Source organism: Triturus cristatus, chromosome 10, assembly GCF_964204655.1.
Source record: "Triturus cristatus chromosome 10, aTriCri1.1, whole genome shotgun sequence".
NCBI lineage: Eukaryota > Metazoa > Chordata > Amphibia > Caudata > Salamandridae > Triturus > Triturus cristatus.
The window spans coordinates 1,033,626,376-1,033,654,246 of record NC_140593.1 but is presented as its reverse complement, the minus strand read 5'-3'; the positions used below and the strand labels follow the sequence as shown (position 1 = coordinate 1,033,654,246).

The 27,871-nt window shown below is 42.5% G+C and overlaps 1 protein-coding gene across 1 annotated transcript in view; it reads left to right on the top strand.

The window, feature by feature from the left end:
* THUMPD1 (THUMP domain 1 NAT10 acetyltransferase adaptor) overlaps window positions 1-26,298 on the top strand; it is a 51,718-nt gene extending 25,420 nt beyond the window's left edge. Inside the window, exons 3-4 of the mRNA XM_085629087.1 lie at window positions 7,643-7,891; window positions 25,249-26,298. Coding sequence (XP_085485213.1) covers window positions 7,643-7,891; window positions 25,249-25,631 — 632 coding nt within the window. The 3' untranslated portion in view covers window positions 25,632-26,298. The remainder of the gene's footprint in view (window positions 1-7,642; window positions 7,892-25,248) is intronic.
* Window positions 26,299-27,871: the final 1,573 nt, after the last annotated feature.

Here is a 27,871-nt window from a genome sequence, read left to right as displayed (position 1 = left end):
GTACTCCTGTTTTAAAAAAAAAAAAAAAAAAGAAACTTTTTTTATTCAAATTCATAGAAACTTGTACATATTTTCCCCTACCTCATACCACTGTACTAGTGTTAATAGGCAGGGGAAAAATACCAAACCTAATACTTACTGAGATCTGAAACGTAAAGCAGAACACCGGCAAACCATACCTAGAACCAACATGGCTGCCTTTAACTTTTGTATAGGCAGCCATTAGCCAATCCCCTAATGACTTGTCCTCACTATGTACAGCTGTACTGCTGCCAAATACTTTGAAAATTTTGTGAAAATAACACAACAGATACTACAGCAGATATTACTAAGTCAAAAGGCCTTATAACTTTAAAAATACTTACTCTACTGACCCGTAGCACTCAAAAGAATCATCCATGCACCATTATGCCTAATCTTGCTGAATTTCATTTAAATCCGTTCAGCTGTTCTCACGCTATGTGAACTACAAATGTCTGTGTAAAATGTATTGGATTTCAATTCTGTGTCATTTCCCCCCCTTTTTTTATGTTCACCCTCTTGCCCAAACCCTGCAAAAACTTTAATCCTCCATTAATCTAAATAGATGCAATAAGTCTGCAAAGTTCTGCCTACATTCGTCAAACAGGTGCAAAGTTATTAAAGGACAAAAATATGAGGAACTCCCATCTCTGGGTAACCCTAATTATAACTATAGAGTGGCTACTACCACTCTATTTTATATATATAATAGAGTGGTAGCAGCCACTCTATAGTTATTATTATTATTATTATTATTGTAGATATATATTATATATTTCATACCCTTACGAGGCAGCGTCTGGAAGAAGTGGTTGCCGAGGGGTTCTAAATACAAAGTACTGTTATTGTGCTCCTGCTATACCGTTCCATCAGCCTTTCTTTTATCCCTAAATTTGGTTTGGTTCCACTTCCTTGTCCGCAGGCAAACAAAGAAGTGGGTTAATTGTGTGTTCAACATTCTTTACTCTGAGACATTGATGATACCTGTAACAAAGGAATTGTTAAAGTAGTAATTAGTGCCAAATTAGATTATGCAAGTTTCTCGGTTGTGGGAATGGGCATGGGATGATTCTCAAATCGTTGCAGTGTGTGCAACGAGCACAGCTGTAAGTCTGCTGCTAAAATTAAGAACATTTGTCAATACTTCTCACTGCTTTCAGATACTGGACCTGCTGCCAGTGAGATCAGCAAACAAATCTTCATAATCTCTAATTTGTACATTGTGAGGTAGGTAATGTCCCAATATACTTTGTTTTTGGGAAAATCACCAATGAGTACTATCCATGTGTTATTCTACGTAAAACCTGAATGCTCTCTGCTCACATCTTCAGTATAAGAGTGACCAGAGTTTGCTTGCTGAGGCCCAACTACAAGCCGCCCTTGATGACCTTAAAATCTAGTGGGAAACAATGGACACAAACTGCTTTTGTGTCCACATATTAACACCACATGAATCTGCTGCACAGATTTGTTACGGGACAGCAGCGACGATCTGCCAGCTATCCTTGGTGCTGTACAACTAGGTGAAGTAAGCATGAGGCCTGAAGCAGGGAACTGTCTTCAGTAGGAAGTAACCATAAGGCCACTTACTTACCTCTGAAAGAATTATAAACTGTGTGGGGGGGCAATCCTTACGTGGCAAAAGACATAACTCAACAGGGAACTGAGAAACCGCAGAGGAGTGGGACAGACATGAGCTTATGAAGGATTTCTTTAGTGACATCAAACCATGACAAGCTATGGTGGACTAATGAGCAGCACTAACTCTTAACTTTTATGAGGTAAGTTCTACTGCATTCACATGTGAACTTAAGGGAAGAATAGGGCTGACCCTGTGGGATTCCCTAGACAATTCCATGAGAGATGCGGTTGAAAGGGTGCAGCAGCATATTGTTGTTCTAGGAAAACCAGAGATAGGAGAGCTCTAAGGCTGCATGATGTCAGGCACCAAGGGAAAAAGGGAACAGTTAAAGAGATATGAACTAGATCATGGACCAATAAAACTATTTACAGTGCTGACCAAAGTTGGAACACCCCCAACGGAGACCTACTCAAAGTGAATTCACTAGCGACACAGGAAGACTCCTCAGTGGTCACAAAATAATTCATAGGGGGCTGTTCCTTGTCATTAAGGAGTAGTTTGCCCTAAGTGCAGAACTGGGTAGAGTTCACCAGGAAGTAAAGAAAAAAGTTCAAGATCTAGGCAAGTTGGTGTCTTACTCAGAAGAATTCAATGACAGGGGGAATCAGTTGAGCTTGAATTCCATAGGCAGGAGGTGCTCGCTTTGCACAAACAAAACAAAATCCTCCTAGGAAAGCTTGTGCACCTAAGAATTGGTCCAAATGCAGCTGTGTTCAGATCAGGTGTATCCTCTGGGGAACTGAAAGATAAGATACAGGCTTTTGTACAGCAGATGTTTCTAAATCTACTAAGAATGGGTAACTATGTCCTCATCAAACTAGATGGACCCACAGATATGCCAGAAAGAGCAACAGGGTATTACGGATTATTTCTTACAATGTGTGAGAGCTAAACTCTCCGACTAAAGCGTGTACTGACTCTGCAAGTACATGAGTGACTGGGAGGTGAAATTTGTCTTCTCCAAGGAAGACGCTTGCTGGGTAGAATTACGTAAAGGCTACATTTGAGAGCCTTGGTAGCACAGTACTTTGCTTCTGCAAAAATTAAAACCGTGGTAGGTGTAGTCTTTACCACACACAGAGGATTCTTCCTCACTGACTCATGCAGATAGAGAAGGCATGTGTCTCCTGTTTAATGGTCACATATGAGGGCGATAGATCTGAGTATCCTCAGTTGACACTCAAGTTTCAATCAAGAATCATTTCTCACATTCGCACCTAAAGTTACTGTCCCTGGCTGGGGGGACACTAATGGTAAGTGGGAACTAGAACTTGGCACTGGATGGAGAAAGAAACCAGACAAAATATATATGGGAGGGATGAAGGGTTTTCAAAGGTAGGAGTGCAGAGGCTCTCAGAGGTCGCCTGGTAGACCTGGTGGTCACAAAAACTGAAACAAGTAGATTACTCTCATCCCAAAAGACATGTGAATGGCTAGATATGATCTTTATGGATCACACATTAGTACACATGCTGCAAGGGTTGAACACAGTATTATTTCACTTTTTAGATACTGGCTGGTGAATGGGAGCGAACAATGGAAGCACAAAGGCGTTAATGGAAGCTGAGTGATGCCCTATTAAAAGCCCTGCCTAGAAGGTAGAAGTGGCGAAACATCTAAGGGAATGGCTTCAATGTAATCACACAAATGGTGCCAATTTAGATGCAATGTAGAAGTCCTCAAGATAGTAATAAGGGGGCTGCTTCTAGTTGAAGGTGCTCAGATTAAGAAGACGAGAGAGATGCCTAGGGCAAACATTCAGGTGGCATTGGATGCAGCTGAAGCAAAACTTGAACAAACCCAGTTACAGGTGTTGGTGGCATTAAGTTCTGAACCTGTGAAGCCAGGTTAGGCTCTTTGAACTGAAGAGGAATACTCCGTGGGAATGGTGGGACAGACGGTTCATGAAGTGGTCAACAAAGCTGAGGAGCCACTAGTATCTGGGCTCAAGTGCAAGCTTATGTCCATACTGTCAGGAACAATAAAGGGGCAAGGTTAAAAGAAAAAGCAACAAAGATCAATAGGTTCTGTCCGTTCATCCAGCAAGTCTACTATAAATTGACTGTCCCAGACCTTGCATGGGGAATTTGTTGGGATGGTTAAGCTGGATAAAATGTGTCCTGAACAAATGGAAAATATGAACCAGTCTACAACAAAAGAAGAAAATTCCATTATAATACCCAACCATTCTGGAAGGTCTTCTCCTTTTCTGTTCGATCTCTTGACAAAATGTCAACTCATACACTCCTCACGAAAGAGAGGCCCCTTCACGACAGTTCTGAATTACAGTATAACCAAACCAGACGCCAAGGTACCAGAGAAGCTGTTGCTCACTAGGGTGGGTAAGATTTCCCCTAGACTGTTTCACGCAGACCAACTTGGTTTCATGTGAGGGCAACGGATTGGTGACACACCTAAAAGACTGATATGCTTTAGCTCTCCAGATGTGGAGCCTCTAGTGTAATCAGGGTTGTGTACTGAAGCGGTTACTTCGCTGGCATTAAACCCCAGTCAGACCACCTGCATTCGACACCCAGGGACCAGACACATATGGAGAAACTGGGGGTAGAGCTGTACAATATTGCATTTCCAGTGGTACGGTAGTAAAATACAAGGGTACTGGGGGCGAAGTTTTGGAAAATGTATTCCAGATAACAGGCTTTAGGGTCCCACCATCTGCCCCTAGAATATAGTTAAGGTGCATGCCCAGAGCTCACTGAGGTTCATGGAAAAGGATTAAGAAATCCTTTTTTAATTTTTTTAACTGTGGCTAAGTAAGCACACCTACGCAAATAGGGCAAAGGGAACTCTCCAGTGGGTCTAGATGGATAACTTGTGCTGTGTCACTTCCTAAGAAAGTGGAAAGTTGCTTACAGCATCATGGACTGAGAGATAGACAATGGATCTCTTTACTCCATTTTATTTACAGACTATTTTAAACCACCTGCCTTCCCAAGATCATTGAGATGACTTAAGATCATCCTTCAAGACCCGATGGGGGTTGAGAATGTTGAGTGACATTGGATCAGATCGTATAGATGTGCTAGGTGTATTTATGACTCCTAGTGGCTGGTGCGTCAATCTCCCTATGTTTATAGCGGTTCTTTCTTGTCGGTGAGAGGGCGTGGGAGCAAGGGAGGGGCGGATAAAAATACTATTGCGAATTGCATGTTAGTTTGAAAACTGAATAAAAGATCTACTGAATTTTAAAGAGGACACATTGCTGTTAACTCTGCCTTTTTGACTTACAAATTACCCAATTAAACTATTGAGTTTCTTTACGAACACCGCAGTTTGTGCTTATGTGAGATTTTATCCTACTTTTGCCATTGTCCTGAGCAATTCCTTAGCTGCTTCTCCACCTTAGTCTCTCGGCCACGATTCTCTGTTCCTTTGTACTGGACGCCCTGATCATCGCAGAGCCAGACTATGTAACCATATTGTGCTCCGACTTGCCAGAGTATGTACTAGATGGTACACAAATTTACAGAATGCCTCTGGGTGCATTGTCACGCGCTTTATATTCTGGAAAACAATTTATCATGTAGCCTTTTAGCTAACCTCATGCTGAAAAAATGCACTGGCTTTCCCTGTTATACAGATTAGGTTTATAGCTATACACTGACATCCCTGTAGGTCGTTGGCCCAGATGTCTCTTCATGCAAGTCCCCTAATTGAAATCCAGTATGCCATTGAGACTTTCTAGCATCCCTTCCTCCAAACATGAAGGCTTGCCTTCCTTTGGTTTGACTTTCTCTGCCTTCCTTACCTTTTTGTTTTCCTTCCTTACTCTCTTGCTGGTTATTTTGCCTTCTTTCTCAAAGGCGATGCTAGCAGAGAATGTCAGGCAGATTGATTTTTTTCAGGTCTCTGTTGGCCAAGACCTATAGATTTCACTAAAAGTATGTTTAACATACTTACTTTTAGGGGTTTTCTGCAAGGGTTGTATCATTCACATTTTTCTTCCACCCAGTCCAGCATGCATCAAGGGGAAATTTTAGCCCACTTCAACCATTGACTGACTTTACTATGAGTTAACAGCATTCTGCCTTTTCACAAGCAGCACACAAGGTAGTTACCTTCAGAGCCAGGTGTACCATGGTAATGTGTACTTTTTTGTGACTGGAAAACAAGATCTCCTTCGCCTGGTCTTTAAATTTAATGAGGGCCCAGCAGCTACCCAAACAGCAACATTTTGCAATAACCATGACAAAACAAAAAAAGAATTGCTAACAGGCTGGTGGCCAACACCAGACCTATTGGTTTTGCCAAACCCTGTTTTATTAAGCCGCACAGGTTGATTTAGCTGTGTCCATCACTGATTGTACTGCTGAATATTGAGATAGAAGAAAATTGTGGGAAAAATGTCAAAGGCCAAAATATTGACAAGGTAAGTGCATATCGAGGAAGTATAGATTTACTATTCCTAACTCAGTATCTACATACCTTGAAGATGTATGTATATGTGAATTTAGGTATAGAAAATCTATACTTAACTTACCTCTCGATACCTTGGATTCAGTATGTTTCGCTTTATATTTTAATATCTTAATATTCTATCTTCAATGTTCAGGGAGCATTCCTCTATCACCAAGCACCATTAAAGAGAAAGACAAAATTATTTAAACTATATCAGTTATTAACAGCAGATCAGTAATTAGCTCCTACTATGTGTTTTCTTTGCTCCAGAAGGGGAACAATAAACCTGATTACCTCGTACGGGACTGCTAACATTTATGAAGGTGCAGGAGGGTATTCAATATACCCTTGCACATCCCCAACCATGGTACTCAAAACCTTGAGTCAAGTACACCAAAAGCATGCTGTTGATACAAGGTAGCACTGAGGATCACATTAATTGATGGCTTATGGCTCCATAACAAAATTGGCAAACCACTGTGCATGTGAACACCAACACCGCCATCAGGGCAAGCAAAGGATGCTCGTTTTATTCATTAGTTTTCAAGAAAGGAGGTGCATTGTACCACTTCCCAGGTCACAAACTAATAATAAGAGGCTTCTCCCTACAGCTGCTCTACTGGTGCATGGTAGCGAAAATGGCGATCCCCAAACATACCATTACAAAACACAATGTACAGTGTGCTTCCTTATCATGCAAACCAATGTGTTGGTTTAGTGACCATAGGATGTAGTGCATTGTTGTATGTGCAAGTCCCTGGGATGCAATTTGTTTGGTTAGTCTCTCTAGGATACACTTCAGTGGATCTGTGAATTTACAGCGAATCACGTTTCAAAGTGGGTTTGTGTCCCTATGATGCAGCGATGTTAAGGTGGCTGGGATGGTGTATGCACTGGTGTGACTGTTCCGCTTCAGTGAGGCGCAGTGGTATACATAAGTGACTCCAGGAAACAATAGGCTGTGATTCAGTACAGCTGACTGATGCTGCTGTTGTGTGTTAGTCTCCATAGGATGCAGTAGAATGTACTTGATGGATGTAAATAGAAATCTGTGTGATGGGCTAGTACTTTTAAGACACAGACAGCAGAACATTGTTCATGGCAGAGTTAGAAAAAGTCCTATTTTAATTTAGCATTCTTTTTCATAAGCACACAAATTAACCTGTAGGCGATAGAAAACTCATGTGGGTCAACAGTTAACCTGATTTCATTTTACATGTTTTTAGGAAATGTTGCTGAAGCTCAATTTGTTATATCTTTGTTCTCATTGCGTCAGACTGTGCATGTGTAAACCTTGCATACTTCACTTTTCTTTGTGAATGATTGACTGGGTATGTATACAAATGTAATGTATTCAGTATCCACTCTGTGCCTACCTACTAATCAAGTTAGAACTCGCAACCAGGAGTTTGGAAGAATGAATGCATTAGAATTATTATAAGCAAGCTTAACATGGATGTTGTTATGAAATCTCTGGGAGACTTGTAGTTGGTGGACAAAATGTGTTTTTTTTCATATATGGAGAACCTTTGAATAATATTTCTTTGATTTATCTTTTAGACCCTGAAAAGCTGGTTCATTACATTTTAAAAGATTTGTACACTACGAAAAAGCAGAAAAGTCGAGTTATTCTGCGAATGCTCCCTTTCTCTGGGACCTGCAAGGCCTTCCTAGAAGACATGAAGAAACATGCAGAGACATTCTTCCAGCCCTGGTTCAAGGCACCCAATAAAGGAACATTTCAGATAGTATACAAGGCACGAAACAATGGACATTTGGACAGGGAGCAAGTCATTAAGGAATTGGCAGGTATGTGTTCTTCATTAATTTGCCTTTAAAAACTGATTTTGACACGTTTTGAAAAGAATCCTGAAAGATTTGCATACATTGTGTATACATTTGTGTCCTGATTGTCCTAACTTTCTTTTATTTACCACTCAAAGTAATCTTTCAAGCTAGTTCTTTGAGTTTAATTTCCCTTATGATCTGTTTACTTGATTTTCTGTTTCCTGTTGAACATGCAGTGCGTGATTTCCAGTTTCTTAAAGGTATTGAATTAAACTGTCCTGAAGACCTGCTTGCACTGCAGCAAACTGAAATGCATCTGGTCTTCTCTTGCATCCGCGCTTACTTTCATTAGGCATATAATAGTTTGAATGCAGTCTGAGTGGCAAGTGACTTTTTATTAGGCAATTTAGTGTTTTTGTGAGGTCCCGACCAAGTTATGAATACATTACTTCTTAATTTCCAGTCTGTTTGCCATGTACAATCCTTTTTCCTTCCTGCCGCCCCTGCTTCCACAAAATGCATGGATGTTTGATGTATGTTATCTTCAGGTAAACTGCTTTCGAACATACATTCATCATGGCCCTGATTTATACCTCCTATTCTTAATCCAACATCATTTGGATATAGAGCCACAGACCAAAGCTACTGCAAATATGTCCTTGTTAGTACTTTATAACGAGTTGTTAAGCCTTGATTTCCGCTCCTTGAAAGCTGCCTACAGTAAAGTATTAACCTCTGAAGTGTTTCAGTTTCTGTGGTTCGGTGGTCAATTTGTGGGTGTTATTTCTTTTATGTCAGTGCAGTGACATCATAGCAGTTCTCCTCCTGCTTTGAGTAGTATTAATCAGCCTTTCCAGATCCGTACTGAAAACATTAACAATACCTATGACTATTTCACATTTTAAAAAGCTATGTATAAGACCGTTTCATAATAATTCTCAGTCACCAAGGAGTTCCATGACCAAGGATAATCTTCATGGTTACATGGGCAAGGCTGCATCTGAGGCCCCTGATTCAAAACATTCTGCAACACTGGTCTCTGTATGCCTGGGAAATGGAAATGGAATATCTTGCCATCCCCCTGCTCCATGACACTTGTCGATTATCTAATAAGAAGAGAGTCCACCAAATCTCAAGTTATGCTGGGCGCCTGGAAAGGAGAAGGCCGATCATCCAACTGAAAGCCACCTCTTGGCGGTGGACAGGAAACTAAAAGCCTTTATTTTCCTGATAGAGAAAAATGTGGTCGTGTTTAAGATATACATGTTAACAAAGTACTTTGTAAATTACCAGGAGACACAATTGTTTGTGGTTTCTGAGAGTTAGTTTTTTGATCTGCCCATTGGCCAGAAGCTTGCTTTCTTTCCCTCCAAAGCCTCCTGCCTTCCAGGAGAGGACTGTGTTTAGGTTGATGGGTGAATGCTTTGTCCCATTCTTCCTTTATTCAGTAGTATGAGTTTCTAAAATAGGACCCCAGAGGTGGTATTACTGATAGGGCACTCTGTCTGATCGTGTGCTGCATCTTTGTGTGTATGCCAGCTGGAAAATGGGACAGTGCGTTCTATTAAAATCAATGCACTTTTCATAGTGTTCGGCAAACCTGTTTCTGCACTCTGAACTGTGCATTTAGTGAAAGGCGGACCAACTGAATGAAGTCCCCTGGTCTGCCTTTCACTGCAGGCAGAGACATGTCCTCAGTTTGAAGAAGTGGAAGACATCCCAACAAAGGTAGGTGCAGTTAGTGACTGCTCCCTCCTGTAGTAGAATGCCTGGAGGATACATAGAAGTCCTTTTCCCTCCTTCCAGGGGATGCATTTAGGGTGCTAACTGACCGCATACCTCTCTGTGGCACCCAACCACAGTGTTTAATGATAGCTTCTTTACCATTGCACCTGCATCTATAACACACTGCGGGCCCAATGGCAAAGTGTTCCCTCATTTGCATGGGCCCACATTCCTGTGCAAATGAGCAAGTGCTCCATTGTATCGCACTGGACCATATGTGTGCTGATGCTATCCATATTAAAGACAGGGCATCGCAACAGTCTGTGGCAAATTGTTGCAAAGAAGCACATAACTGGGGCACAATCCCATTCAGCTGAGAGCAAAATTCTGTAATATGTCAGTAATGCCAAGTATTAACTGTAGACCTACTAGCCGTTCAGGGCTGGAAACCTGTTTTACTCTTCCCCCCACTCCCCCCCCCCCCCCCCCCCCCCACCCCCCAATACTTGATTAGCTGCATTGTGACCAGGATGAGATGGGAGGAGCTGTAGGTTATGGTAGTTCTAACCTGGATCATGTTGTCCTGGTATCCACCTTTCTGTTTTCATTTGTAGCTACAATATAGAATCCTTCCTCTGGACTCCCCATCCTTACACAAGAGACCTCTTCTGCCCACATAGATACACCCATATTACAACTCTCAGTTTAAAGACTGAGAGGTGGCTGTGGACATATCTATGGAGGTATTTAGTCTATCAGTCCAGATGTCAAGCTGCCATCAGTTAAATGTTGCTGATATTGGGACTCATTTGAACCATGAAGGAAACCAAATGTCCCCATGCTTCTTTTTCAAACTTGTGAGGATCCTAAACCTTTTTCAGGATGGGCTCTCCATCAGATTACTACCTTGATTGCTCACCTGGCAGCAGTTTCAGCTAATAGAATACATGAGGTAAATTATATAAGGGTGTCCTATCTACTAAATAGTTTCCTGTTCTATCCAAGTTTAATTTGGTTTTCCTCTTGGAATTTGCTTTCAGGTCTGAGCGCATCCAGAGGCACTCGTTTGTTCAAAAGAGGACGTGTCATTACTCCTTTGTACTCTTTTTGCCATCCTGTGTGTAACTGGGATAAGCCGTCCACAACTCCAGTATGCCCACTTCCCAAGCTGGACCATGTTCATCTTGCCCTACAGGCACTGTAGCATTTCCATGGAGGACAGCAGGCTAAGATGCTGCTTTCAGGGATGGATGATCCATAACCCAGCAATAAAAGTCTCTGTTCTCGACTTGTCGGCCTAACAGTGCTTTCACCTGGTTCAGCTTCCTGTGTATGCCCTTCTCTGAAAGCTACACTCTATCATGGGTAGCTTTAACATCCAGGCTGAAAAAACAAGCAGCCTGTAAGACAGTGCCGCAAATATTTTCATGCACATATGGTTTTGTTTCATCTTTGGGTTCCCAGAGTAGAAGGCAAGAGGATATACCCTGAGATATCTTTCAGCAGACGGGAAAATTGAAGTACAGCAGAGGAAGAAGGAAGCCCTGTGTTCTGCCCATATCTCCAGTAGTGTAATAAGCAGCTGGCACTTGGGCCTTTCATTGTCCTAGGTAGACCGCCCCAGCAGTTCCCAAGTCTGTGTATGTGCGCGGCTGAGTTGGAATTTATAGCAGGTTGGTAATGGTGTTTGCAGGAAAATCAGACCTTATGGTCTATTCATTTACTATATATCATGTACCATGCCCGGTGGTGTCAGCACTTAACAAAAGAACAACGAGATAAACCTGTTTATAGTGCTATAGATTGAGAACCAAATATTGCAAATAAAACACTTGTAGAAGAAAGTAAATCAAGATAATAACCGTTGAAGAAAACCTATTTACTACAATGTTTTATCTGGATTACAAATGTACGACTATAAAAAATAATATAAAGTAAAAGCAACATAGAAGTGGAAACAGGATGTAGTAATAAAAGACTGAACATATACACTATACATATAACAATCAGATTTTAGATATAATACCGTTGGGCTTTGCATGGTATGGAGTAAGTTACTTTAAGAGGTGACAGTAGAGAATTACCTGTTCTATTTTGGTACTTCATCCGCATAGGTCCTTATGGATAGTTTCATATCCTAATTTCCTTAAGGGTAGTTGCATAGGAAGAACTTTTTATGAAGAAGAGAGAAAGTGTATTTTGTTCCCTTACATTCTTCTTTTCCAAAAGAAGCTCAACAATGCACCTTTGAGAGTGCATGTCTTCTGAGAGAGTCTGGTTTTTGTGCAGAGTAATTTTGAGCCCTACAATGTAGAGTTTAATGGACAGTACATGCCAGCTTAAAGAACTTTTGGTTTCAGTGGGTAACCATTTAAGAAGATGAACACAGAAGTTATGTAGTTTTAGTAATTCGCTCTAGATACCTGCTGGGAGCAGGGGTTATCTGGTGTACTCCTCCGAGCAATGTATTGACCTAGCCCAATCTCATAGGACTGGGAAATGAGCAACCATTTTGAAAGTAGTCTCAGAAATGAAGATTGAGTATTTTGTTAGGAGTGAATCCTAGTGATCTTGTGAAAATGGTGATTACAGACTTAAGTGTAAATAAATCTTGCCGAGATTGAATAGGAACAAATCAGTAAAACTGGCATATAATCCAGAATTCTGTTTTGAAAGGGTTCAGTAGGACTAGCAGTATGTCCAAATTTATGAGGGCCACTGGGATGTATCCTATTGGGAGCTTTTGTTTCCGAAAATCAGTATCTCTGTCTTGTCCGTATTGAGCTTCAGGTAGTTGTCCTTCATCCAGTTGGTGATGTCTTCCATGCAGTTGTGGAAGTTCGTCTTGGTCGCGTCTTCAGAGAGGATGAGTTGTGTGTCCTTGGCGTAGGATACGATGTTCAGTCCATGGGTTCATGCAAGGTGTAGTTTTGACATTGGCAGTATATATGCGAGAAGTGGATTGAAACATGACAATAGTTCTGTACTTACCAGGGTAGTCTAGACGATTTCCTTTCAGTGATACTTTATATACCAAGGAAATATGCCTACCAGCCATACAGTGGTCCTGTACATAACCTCACAATGTGATTTCTGGAATACCAGTGCTGTTTTCTGTACTAGAGCAATGAAGACACTGGATTCAAAAGAGTAATTGTAACCAAATGGATAACTTTAATGTCTGAGGCCTAAACCTATTTAACAACTCGAAATAACTCGAATGTCTGTTGCCCGAATCTATAGAATTACTTGTTTCAGCCCTAGCAATGAGAACAACTGCCCTGGCATCCGGAACTGCCCTGTGCCACAGTTTTGTTTGCCAGCTAAACCTCTGGGTTTTTGTATTTGGCACAGAATTTCTTTAGAGTCACATAAATAATTGAAATATTGCTTTGTGGTCATCTGGGGCACAGTCAAGTATTGGAATAATTCATTACCTTCCCTTCTGAAACACCAGTAAATTCTATGGCTCTTTTAGCTAGACTATTTGAACATTGTGCTATAAAATACATTGTTACAGCCCTGTGCTATATTTCAACTCCTGCCTTCAGACATTTTTCACCAAGAGAGGTTTTTCTATGCTGCGAAGCTTTTTCTTCCTTTTGGCAGCTCATGTGTACCATTTGTGAGATGCCATTGTGGCTACAAAAAACTGTTGTTCCAATATCTGGCAACCAAAGTAGGAAAAAATCGGTGACCTCTTTGCCTGGCCCTTGACATGCATTAAAAATGCACCTGAAGGTGTTTGGATGGGGAGAGTCCTCCACCCTATTTCCAAACCATTTTGGAGAGGGTCGGGTAAACCTGTTCCATTTGCTTGCCTGCTGCAGTGTGCAGTTGGAGTGCCAGGGCTTATTATTATTTCCAGTGTGACCCTGGATGCAAGACTGGACAACAAAGAAGTATGGTGCTTCTTAAACCAATCCGTCTCTTTTTATTACGTTTTTTTAAATAAACAAAAATAAAGAGCAAAAACACATGACATCGCACAGAAGCCTGTCCTTAGTTTTGTATGGACTTTTGACCATTTACAGAAAATCGTTGTTGCCTCTAAGATCCTTGTATTCTCACCACGGTCCCCATATTTTTTTTAATTCCCTGGAGCATCTCATGCTTTTATATGTTGTGTGTCCCAACTGCATGCACTATTCCATTCCTGCCTGCCATTATAATATGGTCGGTGCGTCCCTGTTCCCCATCTACAAACATTCTCTTTGTGCCGTAATAAGTTATACGTTTCTGAAAAGTAGTGTATGTCTGGGTAACTTTTGGTTCCCCCGTATCCCTAGAATGCCCAGTTTTGTAATTGGCTCCCCTTAGGTCTCGACCACTTCGGAGAGACATTTTCTCACTTGCGTCCAGTGTGGTTTGATGAGTGGGCAATCCCATATGGCGTGCACCAGTGTACCGTGGTGGCTGCAGTTGTGTATGTAGGAATTTGTTATCGTCAACCCTACCTCTCAGGAGAAGTTGAGTTCTGGTATTGTATGTGTAGTGTGAGGATTCTCAGTTGTATCAATCAACTGATACTCGACCCTAGTGGCTGCCTCACGGGGATGACAGCGTGCCTCTTTCCCCAGTCCTAGTCAGTCATCTTCCCCAGGTCCACCTCCCACTGTCCCGCAGAGTAGCCAGGAAGGGCTGGCAATTGGCCACCAGTGTCTTGTAGGTGAGGGAGATCGCGTGACTGTGCACATGAGACCTCAGTAGTCTGTATCCAAGCAGTGTCGCCTTAGGGAATTCTTTTAGTTCGCCTGGGTATTCTTTAAGAGTGTGTTGGACCTGCGGGTATCGAAAGTGTTGAGAATGGGCTATCTCGTATTGGGACAGTAACTCTGAGAAGGGGATCAGGCCCTGTGGTCCCCCCTGTCACCCAGTTTCGATAGCCCAATCATGTTCCTTTGGTATCTGCAGTCTAGACTGCGCAGTGCACCCAGGACGGCTGAGTCTACAAAGGGGTTTCTAGTGTGGCTGTTCCCTGACATCCTATTTGTTAGCCGCGGTTTTCCATATTTTAAATCACTTGATCTGTCGGGTCTGACTCCGGGCACACATTCTTTATTAAATCCTGTTTTGTCTTAACTGCCCATTGTACGTCCCATTGAACCAAGTCAGAAGACCTACTGGTATGCAGGGAAAGCAGAATGGCTTGTTCCGCCATATTATATCTCTGGTCCAGACATCTGAGGAGTTGGCATACATTATGTTGAACGGATCATTCGTGCATAAAACCAGATTGGTCAAGAGATATTATTTTGTCAGACATCTGCTTCAACCTGTTTGTAAGGATTTTCACCAGTATTTTGACTTCTGTGTTAAACAAAGTGATCATCCTATAAGAGTGGCACTGCTCTGGGGAGGTTTGCCTTTCTTATGAATCATGACAATGGTGCAGGTCCTAGGTCGAGAGGAAAGGCCACCTCCCTTCTGGCCTCGTAGAGCATCGGCATATCCGTTCTGTCACCAGACTTAACGGTGGGTCTCAAATCTGTAGAACTCTGGAGGGAAGCCATTAGGTCCCTGATTCTTTCCCCTTTAGAGTTGCTGGCTGGCCTCACATGTCCTCTATTTGGATCTCCCCATCTAGGACTTACAAATCAACCTGGATTAGTGTTGGGATGGGAAAGGCGCTACAAAACCCCAGAGGTCTGCTGCGCTGCGGTTTATTCGAACTATAGAGGTCTGCTAGGTGGGCTGCAACAGTCTGTGCAATGTCTTCTGCATTGTGTTGTGGTATTCCATGGTTATCTTTAACGTAATGTATCCACTTATTTCCCTCCTCCTTAGAAACGAGCCATGGCATCCGTTTCGCCGCCTCGTTGTCTACTTCATACAGTCTGTGGGGTTTAGAGCGGTATTGGGACCCTGCGTCGTCTTCTGTCAGGCTAAGATACTCCTCCCATACCAAGCCAAAGTGTTGTCAGAGGTCAGGTGAGGGACCACACCCACCGTCCTCCTCATATTTCATCAATTGTATTTAAAGTTCTGCCCTCACCTTTTTGTCTCCCCCTTTTCTTCCTCGTTTAGTGAGATATTAGATTGCCCCTCATGGCTGATTATTGGCCTCCCATGTGGTTAATTCAGTGGGGACTGAGTCCGTGTTTTCCTTTAAAATAAGTCTCAGTGATCATTGTCGGCAGCTTCCTAGTGTTAGTCTTTCCAGGGTCCAACCTTCAAGTCTCCTGCTCTCTTCCCAGACCTCCCAAGGTGGGTGTAAATTAAGGATTGGTCTGAAATGCCCCATGGCAGGTAATGTGTATTATGATATCGTCCTCCTTGGATCCAGGGGAGCAGGACATTGAAGTCTAGACATGGAACCTTCCGCCCCCACTGCGTAGGAGTAGTGTTAGTGGGTTGTGCCACTCGCCATATAGCTAGCATTCACACGTCATCCACAAATGTCCGTAATGAAGTGTCTTTACCCGAGAGTCTCTATCCTCAGGTAAGCCTGTCTAGGTTCAGATCAATTACTAGATTCAGGTCCCTCCCACTATTGTGTTAGCTGGAAGTTGTCAGTCAAACTTTCCTAAGCATCTCCTCCTGAATGCCTGATGGGATGTACCAAGAGGCAATTGCTAGGTGTTCCCCGTTCCATTCTTCCAGGATCGCCACGTTGCAGCCCCAGGGTCGGTCCAGCTTCTCTAGGCCACCAGTGGGAGTGACTTTCTGACCAGTATCCATAAGGATTAAGATGAGAATGTAGTAATTCAGTGTAGTGACTGTGGCTGTGTTAGCAGTGTTTTGGTGCAAAGAGAATAAAAATCCTAACCACAGTTTGGGGTCCACCTTGAACAAAACATTGTGGAGCTCATTAGGGCCCAGGCTATTGTTGGCTTTGCTGTATAACGTCATGTCTAATACTTCTTGAATTTAAAGATGGTCATGGTTCTCTTGAAACTGAGTTAGCTGTACAAGTCAGATATAGTGGTTTAGTTTGATTTCGGGTGTGCTACGACGCCTGGTTACAGCGGAGCGGGTATTTGTTTGGTGAGTGTGCAGTGATAGTGTTGAGTGTAGGTTAAAAACTGTCCTAGGGTCCCAGTATCCACAGGGGTTATTTTAATGATGGGCCCTTCGCAGTATTAAACGCAAGGCGGTGGATGTGAGTGGGGGTGACTATGAACTTCCACATCCAGTGTGGTCAACATGTTTCAGCCAGGCCTCTTGTTAATCTGGCTTTCATCAGGACCTTATGTGAAAAGTGATTTAAAAGGTGGTCTACAGAGTATATGTGACCAGCTATGTGACGCACTCGCTAAGGTGTGATATATGTATGAGGAGAATTTCCTCTAGTGGTTTTGTACCTGTAATGGATAAAAACATAAACAAACACACATATATGATAATTAGCTTCAGTAAAGGCACATTCAAGTTATGGGGTTCTATACCGTCGTGCCCGCGCTCTAACCGAGTAAAAGACGGTAGTGAGATAACGGTACATGACATAATTGTCGTTATATTAGTATGCGCTACTGTGCCCAGAAATCAATAGCGGGAAAATTGCATGAGTTCACTGGAATGACAATTGTGCAAAAGGATAAAACATATCAATTCTTACTCTGGTATTGTCAGAGGAAAAACCTCATGAATTCCGGGAGGGGGTCCGGCTTTTAGTCACACACTTGCGGTGTAAAGCGTAAAAAGGAAAGAAACCTAACATGACTAATACAGTAGTATGATTTTCGGAAAAAGGACCCGCGTGGTCCGAGACTGTCGCAAAGAGTCCCCGGAACTCCGTCGGTATTGGCACTCGGTCGTGGCGGGGTTTAAGTACCTTCCGAGTATCACAGATGAAGGCGATCTCTTGCCGAGCGCGAGTAGCGTTTGCAAGGAATAGAGTTGAAACAGAAGACAGACACATCGCTACGTGTGTGTAGGAGAAGGCTGACGCCCAGAGATGTGTGGACGTGTCCCTCTCTTTGTCAATTCAAGGGAGACATTTACACAAGACTAGTCATTCTGTATAGTACGACCTCAAAAATATATCGGAGCAATAAAACCTATTAAGGCGGCATAAATCACAAAAGTAAGGTGAAGTGATTCAGTTTCCTTAGTTATTCTATTTACTTCCTGGATATTGCAAAAAAGGGTAGAAAGACTACAGTCTTGTAGTTTTTAATGATGTGTAGTTTAACTTGAGATAAGTTGTGAGAAAGCGCTTGATTATGGTAGTGGTGTGGTGTCGGTGGTAAAGTAGTGGCACCGGGTGTTACGTCAATAAGATTTGAGGATTAGAAATCATTCTGATTCATATAGACATCCAGGGTGGTGTCAGGAAAAGCATTGTAGTACAGGTTGGCTCAGTATGGTAATTTCACAGGAGCAATCCCGTAAGGCTGGCATTATGGCACATAGTGTTGGGATGGAACCACAATGTGTTGTGCCAGTACTGTCCTAACCACTATATTGTGGTTATGGTGACCATGGTACGGTTTGGTCAAGTAGGTCTGAAAAAGGATGTATGTACTCAGAGTACCAAGGGATTCGAATGCGGCTCATCGTTTAGGTGGAGTGTCAGGTGTTCAGGCAGTTCTATGAGATATTATCTTCAATCATTGTTAGTGTGTAGAGAGACGATATATCCAGTGTTGTTCCTTGGCGAGGAGGAATTTGTCATTGTTGGTGTTGTGACATTCAATGTGTTCTATCACTGTCCATGACATGTCATTAGGTGTGTGGCTCTTCTGTTTGTAATAGTCCGTCATTTTGCAGGTGTTCTTTTTACACCGGATGGTGCCACAATCCTAGTTCTCACCTTGCATGTCGTCATGCCCACATAGCGGAGTCTGCATGGACATTCAATAAGAGATACTACACTGGTCGAGTTGCAATTGTTGTGTTTAAGTTGTCGCCATATCTTGCCTGGTTCCAGGTTTAGTGTCTTGGTGGATTGTGTCAGATGACACACTGCAGTCACTAAAAGGGTAATGTCCAACTACATTGGGTAAACCCCAAGCATTAAGGACTGAATTGGTAGTAGGGCTCTGGTGTGTCCTTGGACGGGTAGATACCAGACGATCTTTGAGGCTGCTTGCCTTTTGTATATGCAAACAGGAGTTGGTCCCAGTTTCTTGCTCCCAAGTTCAAAATACACCAATTTTTCCATATTATTTTTGCTACTCTGTTGGAGGCCTCATTGTAAGTAGTAACGCATGTGAGCAGGGCGGTGGTGTCCCTCCGTATGTTGTCCTCAAGGAGTGCATCCCTATTCTGGTTGCGAGGCCAAGTCTGCAGATTGTCTCAAGTAGTCCGAAGTCATGCTACAGTTCCTCCGTATGTGGAGGAATTGGCTGAATGGGAGGCTCTCCCTAAGAGGTTAAGGTGGAAGCTGTCAATTTGTAACAATGAGTTCCTAGCCGTCGGTTTGTAGTATGTGGTTGTCTTGAGGATTCCTGCTTCTGCTTCAATGGTAAGGTCCAAGAAGGCTATGCTCTGTGCACTGGCAGTGCTGGTGAACCGTAAGTAGTGGTCACGTTCATTGAGCCACGTGAGAAAGGTAGTCAGTAAATCTTGTGAGCCAGCCCAGATCATGAGGATGTCGTCTATGTAACGACGCCATAACCTGATGATGTTGGTATAGGAGGCTGGTAGTATGTGCGTTTTTTCAAAATGATACACAGCAGCAGGTACACTGGGCAGAGGAAGAAGGACCAGTCAGCGCCAACACCAGGAGCAAAACGAGGGAACCTCAACCGGGACAGAGCAGACCATGCTAGCAATCCAGGACCCGAAACCAGCCTCCTTGGTATTCAACCTATCCTCAACCCCTCTCACACCCAAGGAACAAGAGGTACTCAACAAAGGACTTTCCTTTGTTCCTACCACACAACTGGATACATTTCAACTTCACACGGAACTGGCGGAATTATTCCGCAAGCTCAAGTTAAAAGCTTTCTTTGAGAAACAACCACCTACAGAATTAATCACGAAGAACAACGAAACTGGTCTGAGCCCTAAGTCCACTTTCCTACCACCTCCAGCAGGCATCCCTGTGGAAATAGCAACTTTCGAACAAGCGGTATACAACGAGTTTGAGAACATGAACCAACCAAAAACCTACAACAGCTTCTCTAAGGAAGACAGGGAAGCTGTATGCAAATTACAGGGGAACCCCAATATAACCATCAAACCAGTGGACAAAGAGGGAGGAATTGTCATTCAGGATAAACAAGACTACACCACTGAATGCCGAAGGCTACTCCGTGATGAACGCAATTACAGACGTCTGAAGGAAGACCCCACTAGGACGTTACGAGCCACGATACCATCCCTAGTCGAGTCAGCAGAAGCTAACCAGCACATCTCCAAGCAGGAGGCTGATTTCTTATGTACCATGAAGGCCAAGGTTCCTTACTTCTACACAGTGCCAAAGAGGCAAGACCCCCTCCCGGGCGACCCATCTAGAACCCCTTTACCCGGTTCTGTGACTTTTATTCTGAATCCCCTGGTACAGAGGGCATCCACTTACATCATGGATACTAAACACCTGCTGAATCTCATCAAAGACTTGAGTTTTGACCCTACTTTACAACTTCTAGTGGGGTTGGACATCGAGAGCCTTTACACTAGCCTCCCTCAGGATGCCACACTGAAGGTTCTCCATGACATGCTGATGGAGCATACCTGTTAATACAGTACCCCCAGAGAGTTCATATTGCAATGCGCCACCCTAGCTATAAAGGAGAACTACTTCGAGTTCGAAGGTGAGTTCTACCTTCAGACTAATGGCACATCAATGGGCAGTATTTTTGCCCCAAGCATGGCCGGACTTTGTGTATCATTTTGAAAAAACGCACATTTATTTATTATTTATTTTACAGTTTTAGAGTGCGAACCAGACCTGTGAGGGTATCGGAGCCCTTTACAGGATTGAAGGGGGGGGAATAAAACATAAGGATGGGAGGGATCACATTGGGAGAGAAAGGGATACAGGAGGAGCACGCAGTTTAAAGTCCAAGCTACATGAGGGAGAAAAATTGAAGCATGCAGAATAAAAATAAAAAGGTTTCCAATCCACGAGGTGCAACATAGCTGAGGTCGACGCTACGTTTGGGATAAAAAACAATTAGAGTAGGTAGTTATAAGGTACAAGAGGCAAGTCTATGAGATGATTGTAAAGAGTTGGCTAGATGAGGTATTTTCCCATTAAGAAAGTTTTGGTCTCCTCCTTAAAGTGTCCAAGGACGGGAGTCTTCTAATGGAGGGTGGGAGAGAGTTCCAGATTCTTGGAGCGGCTCCAGAGAAGGCTCAATTGTAAGTTTTTTTTTTTTTTCTTCCGGAAGTGTGCTGGCTGCAACAGCAGGTTTTTGGCAGATCGGGAATTTCTGGTCTGTCCGGATATCACAAGTTTTTGTGCAAGAAATGTCAGTGAGTTCGCGTACAGAGCTTTGTGAGTTATGCAAGCCAGTTTAAATTGTATTCTGGCCTCCAGGGGAAGCCAGTTCAGAGCTTTGAGGTGGGGAGAGATGTGGTCACCACTGCCCGTTAGGAGTCTGGCAGTGGTGTTGAGTCAGGCTCTCAGTGGGGCCAGAGTTCTTGGGTAGCCCTGCGAGAGTAGAGCATCCATATTCAAGTCTGGAGATGACTAGGGCCTGGGTTGCCACTTTAAGGTTGGACCTATCGAGGAAGGGTTTTGGGTTTCTTAGGTAGCTCAGGTGGAATCTAGCCGTTTTGGCCATCGCGTTTATATGGCTGTGCATATTCAAGCTGCCGTTAAGGGTTATTCCCAGGGATTTTGCTGAATCAACAATGGAAGGAGGGCAGTTTAGTGCCGTGATTGTCTTGATCTATTCCTGGATGTCTGGATTTGGTTTGGGTGGGGAGCACATACTACCAGCCTCCAATCGCTGCACCAACATCAGGTTATGACGTCGTTACATAGACATCCTCATGATCTGGGCTGGCTCACAAGAATCACTGACTACCTTTCTCATGTGGCTCAATGAACCTGACCCCTACTTACGGTTCACCAGCACTGCCAGTGCACAGAGCATAGACTTCTTGGACCTTAGCATTGAAGCAGAAGCAGGAACCCTCAAGACAACCGCATACTACAAACCGACGGCTAGGATCTCATTGTTACAATTTGACAGCTTCCACCCTCGACCTCTTAGGGAGAACCTCCCATTCGGCCAATTCCTCTGCATACAGAGGAACTGTGGTCTGACTTCGGACTACCTGAGACAATCTGCAGATTTGGCCTTGAGATTACAGGAATGAGGATATCCCAACAAGATCGTCCAAACCACCAGGAAACTCGCTCGCAACTAGACTAGGGATGCACTCCTTGAGGACAAGACACGGAGGGACACCACCGCCCCACTGACATGCGTTCCGACTTACAATGAGGCCTCCAACAGAGTAGCAAAATAATACGGAAAAATTGGCGTATTTTGAACTCGGGAACAAGAAACTGGGAACAACCCGTTTGCATATAAAATGGCAAGCAGCCTCAAAGATCGACTGGTATCCACCCATCCAAGGACACACGAGAGTCCTACTACCAATTCAGTCCTTAATGCTTGGGGTTTACCCAATGTGGTTGGACATTACCCTTGTGGTGACTGTAGTGTCTGTCATCTGACACAATCCAACAAGACATTAAATCTGGAACCAGGCAAGAAATGACCACAACTTAAACAGTAATTAAACCTCGACAAGCGTAGTACATCTTATTGAATGTCCATGCAGACTCCGCTACATGGGTATGACGACACGCAAGGTGAGAACTAGGATTGTGAAACACCGCCGCACCATCCGGTGTAAAAAGAATACCAGAAAAATGACGGACCATTACATACAAAAAGGATACATACCTAATAAAATGTCATGGACAGTGATGGAACACATTGAATGTCACAACACCAACAATCACAAAATCCTCCTCGCCAAGGTACAACGCTGGATATATCCTCTATCTACTCACAAACAAGGATTGAACGATAATATCTCATGTAACAGTGTGAACACCTGATACTCCTCCTAAATGACGAGGCGCATTCGAGTCCCTTGGTACTCGTGAGTACATACATACTTTTTCAGACCTACTTAACCAAACCGTACCATGGTCACCATACCCACAATATACTGGTTTTGACACAGTACTGGCACGACACATTTTTTGGTTCCCTCCCGACTTTATGTGCCATAATGCCAGCCTTACAGGATTGCTCCTATGAAATTGCCATACTGAGCCAACCTGTACCACAACGCTTTTCCTGACACCACCTGGACATCTATATGAATCCTAATGATTTCTAATCCTCAAATGATGTTGATGTAACACCCGGTGCCACTACGTTACCACTGACACCACACCACTACCATAATCAAGCGCTTTCTCACATCTTATCACAAGTTGACAAACTACACATCATTAAAAACTACAAGACTAGTCTTTCTACCCTTTTTTAGCAATATCCAGGAAGTAAATAGAATAACTTAAGGGAACTGAATCAATTCACCTTACTTTTGTGATTCATGCCACCTTAATAGGTTTTATTGCTCTGATATATTTTTGAGGTCAAATTATAGATAGACCAATTAGTCTTGTGCAAATGTCTCCCTTGAATTGACAGAGAGGGACACGCCCACACATCTCTGGGCATCTGCCTTCTCCTATACACACGCAGCGATGTGTCTGTCTTCTGTTTCAACTATATTCCTTACAGACGCTACTCGCGCTGGGCAAGAAATCACCTTCACCTGTGAAACTCGGAAGGTACTTAAACCCCGCCACAACCGGGTGCCAATACCGACGGAGTTCCGATGCAGGCAAGTAGGTTGATACATGGGTCTCGTGCTGTGACAAAGTAGGCGGTGCTGCCGGAGACTCTTTGCTACAGTCTCTGACCATGGGGGCCTTTTTCCGGAAATCATACTACTGCATTAGTCATGTTATGACCCCCTCCCAGAATTAATGAGGTTTTTCTCTGACAATACCAGAGTAAGAATTGATATGTTTTATCCTTTTGCACAATTGTCTCTCCAGTGAACTCATGCAATTTTTCCGCTATTGATTTCTGGGCACAGTAGCCCATACTACTCTAACGATAATTATGCATCGCATTCTGTCACATACTGTATCTCACTACCACGTTTTACTCGGTTCGAGCACGGGCACGACGGTATAGAACCACATAATTTGAATGTGCCTTTACTGAAGATAATTATCATATATGTGTGTTTGTTTGTTTGTTTGTCTTTTTTACCCATTACAGATACAAAGCCACTAGAGGAAATTCTCCTCTTACATATATCGCACCTTAGAGAGTGCATCACATAGCTGGTCACATATACTCTGTAGACCTCCTTTTAAATCACTTTTCACATATGGTCCTTATGAAAGCCAGATTAACAAGAGGCCTGGCTGAAACATGTTGACCACACTGGATGTGGGAGTTCATAGTCCTCTCCACTCACATCCACTGCCTTTCTTTTAATACTGCCAAGGATCCATCATTAAAATAACCCCTGTGGATACTCTGACCCTAGGACAGTTTTTAACCTACACTCAACACTATCACTGCACACTCACCAAACAAATACCCGCTTCACTGTAACCAGGCGTCGTAGCAGACCCGAGGCAAACTCGGTGCCCTGGGTGGGGCCCGATGATGAAGTATGCCACCAACTAAGTTGGTGGGTGAGGGCTTTCATAAAAAACAAATGTTTTTTCCTTATTCGTGAAACGCACAACTCGAGCTTCCACTTAATAGCTAGTTCTTTTTGATTTTCATACATATACTAGGGGAAGAGAACTAGCCATTGTCTGTTTCTCTCTCTCTCGCATTGATACCGATTAGTTTGATTTCGCCATCAATTTATGGTAACCGTGCACAAGCAGCTTAGCTGACATCTATTTTAAAATTCATTGCCAAAATTTTGAGCGGTTCTCGTTTTAATGAAAAGAGTATTTCAGTACAATTTTGCCTGTTCTTTACCACTTTGTTTTAACGTGGTGATAATGGAATCACAGTGTGCAATGCATAAGCATTCTCTGCTTCATCATTTGTTTTCTAAATGCCGATTCATTTTTGTTGCTCCGGGAATCAAAAAACATTTTTAGTTAGTACTTATTTGAGTTATTGACAGGCTATCTCCACAATTGGTAATACATGTTCACTGGACACTCAGAGAAGCAAATGGATAGTTAAAGTTGCAGAGCCCTACTTGCTTTATGTTTCTTTATGCAGCCTTTTCCACCTGGTTGACTGTCTGTATGGAAAGATGCTACACATCTGACTACTCCTGGCAAGCTATGACTGTGTTTGGGAGTACGCCTTAAATTATTTGAGAAGTCCATAATCGCTTTTTCTTTTGGTTCCTGGAATTACACCTTCATTCAGCAATTTCCAGCTTTTTGAATTTACCTCTGAGAGTGATGGCCTTCGTGTTTTGCCTCATTCTGCAATTAAAGAAAAACATTGTGCCTTCAGAGCATCGAAAATAAGTTGGTTCTGATGAGTACTGGCACTAGGTTTTGAGGCAATATGGTAACCTTAACATGTAGCACAATAAAATTTTACAACCATATATGCTGCCAAACATTTCTGTCACAAAAAGAGACTTTTCTGTTACTTTGTACCATTTAATATATTTTGCAATATCTTGGGTTAACTCAGACACTTTGTTTTTTTCATTTCGTCATTTAGGAATTGTGGGAAACCTAAATCCAGAGAACAAAGTGGATCTTACTAATCCACAGTACACTGTCGTTATTGAAATTATCAAAAGTGTCTGCTGTATGACTGTTGTCGAAGATTATATTCGTTTTCGAAAATATAATTTGCAAGAGGTTGTTAAAGAAAGCAAAAAGGAGACTGCTCAGGATCAACATAAAACGCAACCGGCTAAAAACCTCACAGAAACCCAACAAACAGTAGAAACCGACACAGACCGAAAATCTCAAGAAGAAATCGTTACAGAAGCAAAGTTGGAAGCAGGTCTGCAAGTAGAGAGAGCCACTGAAACAAATGAAAGTGCTGCAAAACAGTTGGAAGATCACACAGATACAAAGCAGGAGGAGCCGGAATAATATCTGAGAGCGACTAGTGAATTCACCGATACAGAAGGTGCGGCAACTAGTTTGGACTTGCTCTTAGGCACAATACAGATGCTTTTATTTGCGGAGTATAGTTTTGTGTGATAGAAATGTACATTTCTTTTATGTTTTAATACAGAAAATAGTATGTCATAAATAACTTGTAAGTATGAAACTGCTCTATGGCGTTTAGTAATTGAATCTTTCTTTTCATTGTAGCAGACACCAACGTTTTTGTGGATTTTAATAATCACAAACTGTGCATTATCCCAGTAAAGGAAATTGTATTGTTGGATTCAGTTTTTGAAATAATTCTGATGTAAAACAGTAGAGAATCTGCTGCATCACGTTCACCATTTTTTATAGATATCTTTGAGCTCGTGAGCAGTGAAGTTCATGTTCAATGTCAGTCAGGTCAGTATACACAGTTTCTCAGAAGGTATATAACAGCAGGGAGAATCAATGGCATTGGAAAAAAATAAGAACAATGATTGGTGAGGATTTGTCCATCATCCTGTTTTTGTTTATGCAAAGGAAAGGGTTACTTGTTTGTTTTTTGTTAAGGGGTGCCATAGTGTTGAGGCCTAAAAGATGTTGAACTGGAACTTTTCATATTTGTGCATATCAAATATGTGGCAAACATTAAACCATTTTATCTTAATTGCCTTTAGTCTCTCTTTATGATCTGTAATCTTCAAAATATCAATGCATATCATTGACCCTTAAAATGGCTGCATTTATAATTTTACTGTCTTTAATGTGTTCCACCTGAATGGTAACTCTTCCCGAGAAGAAGGAACATTTTAAGAAGTCCTTGCATCCATAAAAATGCCACTCTATATGTTATTGTTTGTTTACTTGAACTAAAATGATGTTTATTGGATTTATGGGAGATGCTCTGATTGCCTGAGTAAGATGTCATCTTGCATAATCCTGGTATGCAGATGTGGGGGGAGGATCCTGACCTTTGCACAGTCATAGCTGCTTATAAATGTGGTTGTGGGTGATGGTATCGATTTGTTGAATGGATATATACCTGAAGGTGAGTTGTTGTGTGGTTTATGGTTTTATGTAGCTGATCAATGCCTAAATGGGAAGAGGGAATGAATTACTGGGGCAATGAAGGGATGTCTGAATGGAAGTGGATAGATTAAAATCTAAATATATAGGTGCGGATGAATGCATTTGTCGGTCTGCAGATGGTTAAATACAAACTTGCATGTATGATAGAAGAGTGGATGTAAAAATCCATGTATTGATTTGTGTTAATGGGTGGATTGACCCATGAGTTGTCAAGAGAGTGGCTAGATTGGTAACAGGTAGCTTTGGGAAACTAAGTGAATGGATGGGTGTTGGAGACAAATGTGTGTAGCTGCATGCATGCCTCTGGTTGTACAGATCATTGCATGCATAGGTATATGTATGAGTGAATTAACAGGTGTGGATAGATAAATGTGTATATGTAGACTTGTATAGCCTGAACCTAGCTACAATCAACAGTATGGTAGAATTGTAGTTGTAGTCGATGGTTATCATTGAAGGACGAGTTAAGATACGTTTGAGGGAAGAACGGATGGCACAAAGTAGGATGGCACTCAAGATGCAACCTAACTAAGAGGTTACACAGTAATGAGTTGATGCTTGAAAAGTATGGTTTTGAGCTCTGCTGGGCTCTCCTCTTCAGTTGCCAAACTTCTACAAGCATTACTGTCTAAGCCTGCAGAGCGGTCAAGTAGGATGAAAGGAAATTGGTTACTGTTATATGTGCACATACACATGAGCAACTGATTACTCTGACGTTTTTATGGGAAACCATCTGGTTCCCATTCAGTATCCGGATATCCAGGTGTCACCTCTACCTAGTTCTTACTCCTAGAAGGGTATCCAAAGATATTGGAGTAGACGCCTCACTCACTTATCGTGACATGCTTCATCATCGGCACCTATCCACATCCTGTTAAGATGGTACTACCAGGGCGGACTCGACCATAGATGTAAATGGGAGTTCTTAGATAAAGCAAGCTGGATGAGCAGGGACCCAGAATGGTGATTTATTAAAAATACCTCAATGTAAACCCAAAGGATTTACTTTATTAAGATGATACCTAGGGTATGGATACAAACTTGAGTTTATTGGGTTCTATTGAATCTTATCACTCATTTATACCCTTTATTTGTGTGCCAACATGTTTTAGCCCGTGCTATGAGCCCTATCAGGTCTAGGGTCCTTCGTT